At 40.3% G+C, this 9,991-nt stretch overlaps 1 protein-coding gene across 1 annotated transcript in view; it reads left to right on the top strand.

Annotated features, from left to right (window-relative positions):
• The first annotated feature begins 3,672 nt into the window (after window positions 1-3,672).
• The window catches only part of LOC117591521 (probable ATP-dependent RNA helicase DHX34), an 11,630-nt gene continuing 5,311 nt past the window's right edge, over window positions 3,673-9,991 (top strand). Inside the window, 5 exon segments of the mRNA XM_034284816.1 lie at window positions 3,673-4,448; window positions 4,510-5,046; window positions 5,114-5,484; window positions 5,551-5,748; window positions 9,886-9,984. Of these exon segments, the coding sequence (XP_034140707.1) occupies window positions 3,896-4,448; window positions 4,510-5,046; window positions 5,114-5,484; window positions 5,551-5,748; window positions 9,886-9,984 (1,758 nt within the window). The 5' untranslated portion in view covers window positions 3,673-3,895.

Below are 9,991 nucleotides of genomic sequence, written 5' to 3'. Positions count from 1 at the left end.
GGCTAGTTCTCAGATACTATAAGAGCTAGAGCCACCAAATTTTGGCTCCAGACTGCTGTATGCTCACACTGAAACCAGTGCATTTCAAAAATGAGCCCCACCCTCCCAAATTTTGAAGATAAAAAAAAATTAAAAACGCAATTCCGTAGGAAATGGCCATATCTATCAGATCACCAAATTGGGATCCGATCGGATCAGTATAGCCACAATGGAGAAATTAATTTCCAGTGGCTAAACCCACCCAGTCCCGCAGCTTTTGTTTTGTAAAATGTAAAATTTTACAAATAACAGCTAAGGTGCAGATGTAGTCCTGAGTGCCGGGTATAAAAGTTGTGACGCGTAAGAAGCGTCTCACACGTCCCTTCTCGTGTTTCGAATCTAAGCATTAGCAACAGCAAGTCCCTTAACACTGCACAGACGGACTGCCTTCGCCGTTGCGTGGGTGTGCATCCAAAAACATCTACGCATCTGATTTTTGCTCTGGCTGGTATTTTACCTCCCAAAGACAGAGCTAAAATTCTCACAGTCAGAGAACTACTGAAAGCAAAGTCTCTAGACCCCACCTTGTATAATGACGTTATTAAATCCACTGCAAAGACTGCCTATACAACTGTGTACCAAGAATATAGTGATCTTTTTGACAATTATAATGAAGCCAATAAGTAAAAACATAGTCCCAAAGCCTTAATTTGTCTGTCAGTCTTTGACAGGAAAAAAACTGACATCTCAAACGAAGAATGCAATGCGATATATCAAGCTAAGCTTGAAGAATGGGTGTCAGGTGGATGGAACATTTCTTCCACTGATGCATCCATCAATGGTGATAACACAGGCATAGGTATCTTAGATTACGGTAGTAACTTTAACTCTCATCTGTGTTTGCAGAGCTTGTAGGTATATTAACGGCAGTTAAAATATCTAATATAAAAAGATACAGTAAAACTGTAATTCTCTGCGATAGTCAAGGCGCCTTGAAGGCTCTGAAGAGAAATGAATCAAATTCATACTTAACAGACGAAATCCACCTCAACATGGACAATGCCTTCACGAGCAACTTTATTGTGCACTGGATACCCGTTCACAAGAACATTGCCATTAATGAAAAGACTGATATACTAGCCAAATCAGCCACTAATGTAGGCAAACTATTTAATTTACCCCTAACATTCGTTGAAGTAATAATAAAAGTTAAAATAAAAATTTAGGCGGTTTGGAACAATGAGTACAAGGAAATATCAAAAACCAAAGGAATTTATTTTGCGTAAATTTACAATGAAATTCCAGTCAAACCATGGCACTGTCGACTGAAGTGCAAAAACCAAAGGTCATAAATAGACTGTTAATTAATCGATCATATGATAACGTTTATTTACACAAGTTCAAAGCCAGAACCACCAACATTTGCGAAGTTTGCAACGTTCTAGACAATACGGAACATGAAATCTTCTCCTGCCAACGACATGCTATTATCAGGAAAAAATTAAATGCTCACAAAGCAGCCTATTTTTTTAAAGAATTGGCCAAATTTATGAATGAGGCTAATTTGGAGTTGTGAATCGAGACACACTGGATTTTATTCAGGTCGGGTTAACTCGGTGCCAACGGAAGTCACCTTGAGGAGCAACCTTCTGTTGTTCCTACTTTCTGAGGCAACCTTCTGTTGCAATACACACCTACACATACACATCAATCCATTTCACTACTATATATTTTGTTAAACTCTTATACACGACCACTAACCAAATAGTATAGTAGATTGTCAATTTGAAGGAAGCGAAACGTCACCGCAGAATGTGCGTCGGGAATTCCCAGGCCTCTGCCAACGTCGCAGCTACAAGTATTAGTGCGTGTAGAACACGCAGCTAGAAGTCCCAGCTACATTTTTATTAGTGCATGTAGAGCACGCAGCCAGAAATCCCAGTTACATTTGTATAAGTGAGTGTAGCCAATGATTTTTTAGCGCTCCAAACCGGGTTTGTCTTGATTCACACGGACACTGCAAGTAATGTATGTGTTGGTGCGCTGACTTGATGAACTGCGATGGAACGAAAATTCGTTTTGATGATTTGATTTTTTTTTTTGTTTTGATGTTTTAAGTTACCGCTCTACCCTTGGGTAGAGGGGAATTATTTGGCCACCCGCCTTTACAAGGGGGAAATCGCCACATAGAAATATGTAACTTGTTACAGTTTTGCTCCAAAACTTACCTGGCGTAGAGGTTATAAGTGCAATTTTTAAAAATAAAATGATGATTTGATTTTGTTTTCGGGGCTTGGCGTATGAACCTGACCTGCCGCAACATGTGCAGAATGAGCGGTGGGGGTTGGTGGTATATATATAGCTATTGATGCTGATCAAGAATCTATATATACTATATATATATGTATATGCTGTATATATATATTCTTGATCTATTACTATTACTACTACAATATATATTTATATATATAATGTATATAATATATATATATATATAGGACAATAATAATAGATCAAGAATATATATATATATATTTATATATATATATATATAATAATATAATATATAATAAAATCTGCATAGACCCACCGCGGTGGGTTTTTAGATTAGAATAGGCATCAAATTTGAGGTGCTACACGCACTAATACTTGTAGCTGGGACGTTCGCAGAGGCATGAAGCAACTAAAAAGGAGGACCCGTCGGCTTTTTTGGAGGGAAACGTAACAATGCTGTCAATAAGTGCGAGTGAAAGGGCTTTCGCTGTAAGTGTGAGCGAAACGACAATGGAGTGTGCGCCTGAAGCACTGAGCTCGGGGGGAAATGACCCGAGGAACGCTGCCGACGACGAGTCCTCCTTTATAGTTTCTTCATGGGCAGAAGCCTGGGACTCCGAGACGCACATTGAGCGGTGACGTTTCGCTTGTATTAAGTTGAGAGTCTATTTGGTTAGTGGCTCAGATCAGCAGAAAATATACCAGAAAACCAACCGATTAAATACTCCCATCTCGAACGGAAAAATAATTTATATTGAGTGCATACACCAGGACATTTGATCACCGATCCATGATCCATGGAAGGGATCGGATTTTTGAGTCCTGGTGAACGCGTCCGATCTATACCTTACCATCGCGACATCGTAAAAACAATTGCCTCTGAAACTAGGGAGCAGTTCCTTTTTTCGTTTGATTCTTTTTTAAATATACTCCTATGCAAATCTCCGTTCCCCGACGCCAGTATAGAATTGTACACTACGTTCGTAGTCAATTCAAATTGAATATTTTTTCCATAAAAATAAGTATTGAGCGGAATTCATGATTTTTTAAATATATATGCCTTTGCTCACATTCGTCTTCTTCTGCGTTCTCATGTCGATATATCAGCTATCGATATAAGGCAAAAGCATCGGGAACAAGTTCAATGGATCGGACTTTTTTCACGATCCAATTATTGAAATCCTATCTATGATTTCTTGCATTAAATACGCTGATCAAGTGCGTTCACCAGGAAAATGTCAGGTTGTTCAGGGGAACGCGCCCATTGTTTGTCGACAGAAACACATACACACACATTATCAGCGGATTTTTTTTTTTAAATGGAAATATATATTTCGGTATTTTTCTGAGGGTCAGATAATTTGACCGATAATTTCGGGGTCACACTGATTCTGTCATCATCATCATCGAACCGATATTACATATTCTATTTCTGGTGTTCGTTCGACAACTCTTTGTTGAGTTCAAAATTTTAAGTAACATTTTTCTTCTAATATTTAACATAAACATAAAGTCCTGGTCAATGCGGACCGGTCTGCGACCAACCAATTTCGCTGTAGCGATTAAATACCAAAAAAAAAAATAAACCAATATTACATGGTTATATTACTGACGACCGATGTTCACCTGAGTTTTATCAGTTATGTCAAAGAAATCAAGTAAAACGGAGAGGCTGCTCAATCTAGCGGACTTTAGTTTTTTAGAACTAAAGGCTGAACTCAATAGCATTCTAAAGGTTAAAAGCCGTGAAAAGCTAAATTTGGTCGAGAACGAGCCCGACTTCTGGAAATTTGTAAAGAAATATGAGTGCATTTTGCGCAGTATGGGCCAGACAGTGCTTCCACAAGTGTTGCCGGAGCTAGAGCTTCTAAGACCACAGCTATATCACATTAGCAAGCACCTGGCTATTCATCTGAATGAGCGTGCTTTACCCCAAGAACAAGATAACATTAGCGAGGTTCAATCGCAATTCCAGCAGCTACTGGTCATCTACCTTGATTTCAAACAGAAAGAGAAGCTTAAACGTATTAAGAAACTGCGCCATGCACAGAGAAATTTACCGATTGCCCGATTCAAGGATGATTTGCATGCGGCAATGGGCTTGTCCCGTGTGGTCATTATTGCCGGCGACACGGGATGCGGAAAATCCACACAAGTTCCGCAGTTCCTCTTTGATTTTGGTTATCGCAGCATAGGTAAGTTAGTGTTTTGTCACCACTTCAGTAGCCGAGCTAATTCCTCTTTATTACATTTCAGTGTGTACTCAACCGCGACGCTTGGCATGCGTGTCGCTGTCGAAGCGTGTGGCCCATGAGCTGCTGGAAGAGTTCGGCAGTAAGGTGGGATTCCAGATTCGGTTCGAGCGAAGGAAAACAAAGCAGACGAACATACTGTTCATCACGGAAGGTCTGTTACTTCGCCAACTTACGATTTCTTCTAATCTAGATGACTATGACGTCCTCATTCTGGACGAGATACACGAGCGGAATCTCTTTGGAGACTTCCTTCTAGGTGTGAGCAAATGTCTGCTGCGGAGCAAGCCACAGCTAAAACTAATCCTTATGTCGGCCACCATCAATGTGGAACTGTTCCAATGTTACTTTAAAGAGGAGGGGGCTCGGTTGGTGCAGGTGCCGGGACGGGTGTTTCCCATAAAACTGCGCTACATTCCCCCCCCAACGATGGAGTTAAAAGCCGGCCAAGCCACGGTGAGGTCTAATCGTTCGCAGGGAACGCGCATCGACCCAGCTCCATTCGTGCAAGTTCTTAACCTGATCGACCAGCAATATCCCTGTAAGCTCAGACAACCAAATTTAACGATCATATGTAAGTTCTTGAGACCTTCGGCGTTCGCTTTTAGCCACCGAGCGCGGTGATGTGCTCATTTTTGTAAGCGGCGTTAGCGAGATCGACACCATCTGCGAGGCTATCCAGGAGTACGCCACCCAGCAAACACACTGGATCGTTCTGCCACTTCACAGTGGACTGGCACTATCCGAGCAAGACAAGGTTTTCGATTATGCACCCGAAGGCTCGCGCAAGTGCATAGTATCCACGAATATTTCCGAAACTTCGCTTACTGTGGACGGTGTGCGGTTTGTAGTCGATTCGGGAAAAGTCAAAGAGATGAGCTATGATGCAGCGTGTAAGGGACAACGCCTGAAGGAGTTCTGGGTTTCCAAATCATCGGCAGAACAGCGTAAAGGTCGCGCAGGTCGCACAGGACCAGGAGTCAGTTCAATTATTAACAGAGTGGACTTGTCCCAGCTCTTAACCATGTCTTCTTACTTCCCTCAGCTCTGCTTTCGCCTCTACTCACAGCAGCAATTTGATGCGTTCGATCCGTATCCTGCTCCGGAAATCTACCGCGTCCCTTTGGACACAATGTTGTTGCAAATGGTAACCATGGGACTGCCCGACGTCAGGGCCTTTCCCTTCATTGAGCCTCCAGAACCAGAGCGCATCGAACATACCATTCTAGCACTAAAGCAGCAAGTAAGCATCCATATAGCTACAGTTGTGTGCAATTAAATAGTATTGCCGCACGTCATCACTTTCCCAACTATTTTTGAGACCATTGCAGTCTTTCGAATTAAACAAGTGATACCTTTTTGAGCAGACTGGAATGTAATCATTTATTTTTTTTTTTTTTTCTCTCTTTATATTTACAACCTGTTTTTAAACAATAAGTAAATTGTATAATTAATATTCAATTAACAGAAATAGCAGTTTTCCAATGAGCCCTGCTATTATATATAACATCTTTTTAGTTTGTTAAATTTATCTATCAGGGATATCGAGAATGTGGTATCTTTTCAGTCTTCTTACTGTTAGGCTATTGTCTAATAGACTTAAGGCTAAATTATTTTCGTGGTTGTGGAGTCTGTCGATGTATTTCTTACTAGTTTTCTTTATTTCTTCTTTAATGGTTGGAATATTCAGATCTTTGTGGATGTTTGCATTAGATACGTAAAACGGAGCATTGACAATTTGTCGCAAAGTTTTTGATTGGTAACGCTGAAGTATTTCAATATTTGAGTTGCTAGCAGTTCCCCAAAGCTGTATAGCGTAGGTCCAAACAGGCTTCAGTATGGATTTGTAGAGGCGAATTTTGTTTTCCAAAGTGGTTTCTGATTTTCGACTTATCAGCCAGGACATTTTTAGTGTTTTAAGTCTAAGTTGTTGACATTTTGCTTTAATGTGGTTTTTCCATGTTAATCTGCGGTCGAGATGCAAGCCGAGATACTTCACACAGGTACTTTGTGGAATTGGTGAGCCGTTAAGTGTAACATTTGGGAAGTTACCTGGTCTTAATGAAAACGTTATTTGGACGGATTTCAGGGAGTTTATTCTAATTTTCCATCGAAGGAACCAGTCTTCAATTAGGCTTAGCTCACTCTGCAGGAGTTCAGAAGCTTCATTTATAGATGTGCTTGTGGCTAAAACGGCTGTATCATCAGCATATGTTGCAACAGTGCAGTTGTTTGTAACTGGCATGTCGGCCGTATATAGGGTGTAGAGAATTGGTCCCAATACGCTTCCTTGTGGGACGCCTGAGTTGATGAGAAGTAGTGATGAACTATCGGTTTTCTGCTGCACGTAAAAGCATCTTCTAGCCAGATATGATTTGATTAATAAATAGTACGGAGCAGGTAGCCATTTCTTTATCTTGTACAACAAACCTTTGTGCCAGACTCGATCGAACGCTTGTTGAACATCAAGAAATGCAGCAGTGCAGTATTTTTTGTTTTCAAATGCCGAAACTATATCATTAATAACCCTGTGACATTGCTCAGGGGTCCCGTGACCCCTCCTGAATCCGAATTGGTATTCAGGAATGATGGAAAGTTCGTCTAAAATTGGTAACATTCTCTTCAATAGTATTTTTTCAAACACTTTCGAGAAAATTGTCAACAGACTAATGGGACGGTATGATGTCAATTCCGTTTCTATTTTGTTTGGTTTTAGGATCATAACGATCTCTGCACATTTCCATTGACTTGGAAAGTGGTCTAGTCTGAGAATCGCGTTATATATAAGAGTGAGAAACCGAATGCATTTTGGTGGTAAACTTTTTAGGGTGATACNGTACTTTGTGGAATTGGTGAGCCGTTAAGTGTAACATTTGGGCAGTTACCTGGTCTTAATGAAAACGTTATTTGGACGGATTTCAGGGAGTTTATTCTAATTTTCCATCGAAGGAACCAGTCTTCAATTAGGCTTAGCTCACTCTGCAGGAGTTCAGAAGCTTCATTTATAGATGTGCTTGTGGCTAAAACGGCTGTATCATCAGCATATGTTGCAACAGTGCAGTTGTTTGTAACTGGCATGTCGGCCGTATATAGGGTGTAGAGAATTGGTCCCAATACGCTTCCTTGTGGGACGCCTGAGTTGATGAGAAGTAGTGATGAACTATCGGTTTTCTGCTGCACGTAAAAGCATCTTCTAGCCAGATATGATTTGATTAATAAATAGTACGGAGCAGGTAGCCATTTCTTTATCTTGTACAACAAACCTTTGTGCCAGACTCGATCGAACGCTTGTTGAACATCAAGAAATGCAGCAGTGCAGTATTTTTTGTTTTCAAATGCCGAAACTATATCATTAATAACCCTGTGACATTGCTCAGGGGTCCCATGACCCCTCCTGAATCCGAATTGGTATTCAGGAATGATGGAAAGTTCGTCTAAAATTGGTAACATTCTCTTCAATAGTATTTTTTCAAACACTTTCGAGAAAATTGTCAACAGACTAATGGGACGGTATGATGTCAATTCCGTTTCTATTTTGTTTGGTTTTAGGATCATAACGATCTCTGCACATTTCCATTGACTTGGAAAGTGGTCTAGTCTGAGAATCGCGTTATATATAAGAGTGAGAAACCGAATGCATTTTGGTGGTAAACTTTTTAGGGTGATACCGTCTATTTTATCAGGGCCTGGTGCTTTTTTATTGTTCAAGCATTTGATTTCTGTCACAACTTCTTCATATTTAATGCTTTTAATAGGCAAGCTCATTTGGCAGGGTGACTCAAGGAATTTTTCTACTTCAGTCTCTGTTGTATAATTATTTATATCGTTTGGCTGAAACACAGAGTGCAGATGTTGTGCAAATGCTTCCGCTTGTTCATTATTAGACCTACACCAAGTTTCGTTGTTTTTGCGAATATTTATGTTTCTTTTAGCTGGTTTCTTTAGGTATTTAGTCGCCCTCCATAGGTTGTATTCATTGTTGCTTGAATTAGGGTCTAAGTTTCTCAGATACGCAGCTAGAGATTCATTGCGTAAGTTCGACAGCAGTTGTCTAAGCTCAGATGCAGCCTTGTTGTATAATCTTTTGTCAGCAGGGTAGTGAGTTTCTTGCCAGCGTTTTCGCAGATTCCTTTTATTTTGTATTTTTTGTCGAAGATCGGTTGAAAGGTTCAATTGGTTTGGTTGTTGATGATTAAGAGCATGATTCGTGTTTCTGTAGCTCGCATTATGAATTGTATTTGTAAAAAGCTCCACAGCATAGTCTATCTCCTCTCCTGTTTTTAACGGAATGTCCAGGCTTATAGCTGAATCTAAATGGCTTTTAAATGCGTTAATGTCTGTAGAGGCTGTTATTACTTTATAGGACTTTTCCAACATATGGGCTATTGTGCTGTAAGTTGCTATTATTGGAGAATGATCTGAGTTAAGGTCAAAGCTCTCCATTACTCGCATGTGTGATTGTGGGATTCCAGAGAATACTATGAAATCAATCAAATCTGGAATTTTTCGACTATCAGTTGGCCAGTATGTGGGCACACCAGTTGACAAAGTCGTTATGTTATTGTTTCGTATGCATTTGTATAACTCCGATCCCTTCGGGTTAGTTAATGTAATCATTAAAACCAGAAACACAATCATTTTAAAACCCGGTACTCGAAGAGTAAATAGGGTATATTTTATTTGTGCGAATAACGGTTGTATTTAACGCACAGAAGGAAACGTTTCTGACCCCATAAAGTACATATATTCTTGATCAGCGTCAATAGCCGAGTCGATAGAGCCATGTCTGTCTGTCCGTCTGTCCGTCCTGATGAGCGCCTATTACTCAGAGAACATAAGAGCTAGAGCCACCAAATTTTTCATCCATACTTCTGTGTATGCTCACACTGTTACAAGTGTATTTAAAAAATGAAAGCGTCTCACACGTTCGTTCCCGTTTTAGTTTTTTATTTTTCGCTGTTTAAAATGTTTCACATTTGTATTTACCGAGCCCTAGGGCTCGGGATAGAGTGTGATAGCTGAAATGTATAGCATTTGGTTAAATTACATTCGCAAATACTGACCAGCACTTTCTACAGTATGCTAAAAATCTGAGAATGACTTCCAGGGCGAATTATGTACAAACATACATACATAGCATCTTGAGAGCATCTGGATGGGAGCACTGTTGACACCCTGACAAACAGGAGGAGAAGAGGAAAATATCCAAGCGGAAGCACAACGGGCCAAAACCGGCCTAAGTGTGTCGGGATTGTGAAGTCCCGACGACAGCCTCAACCTAACCTAACCTACATACATATGTACATATTCTCAATATCGAATCGATAATACGTACATACCTACATATGTATTTTTTTTGCGCCTATCCACTATCCAATAGGGCGCCATTAGCGTTGAGGAGAAGATCACCCCATTAGGAAGCTCATTGAGTAACCTGCCAGTGGAACTATCCATTGGCAAAATGCTGCTAATGGGCTGCGTGTTCC

This window comes from Drosophila guanche, unplaced genomic scaffold, assembly GCF_900245975.1.
Source record: "Drosophila guanche unplaced genomic scaffold, DGUA_6, whole genome shotgun sequence".
NCBI lineage: Eukaryota > Metazoa > Arthropoda > Insecta > Diptera > Drosophilidae > Drosophila > Drosophila guanche.
The sequence above is the reverse complement of the archived record's forward strand: the minus strand, read 5'-3'. Positions and strand labels throughout refer to the sequence as shown.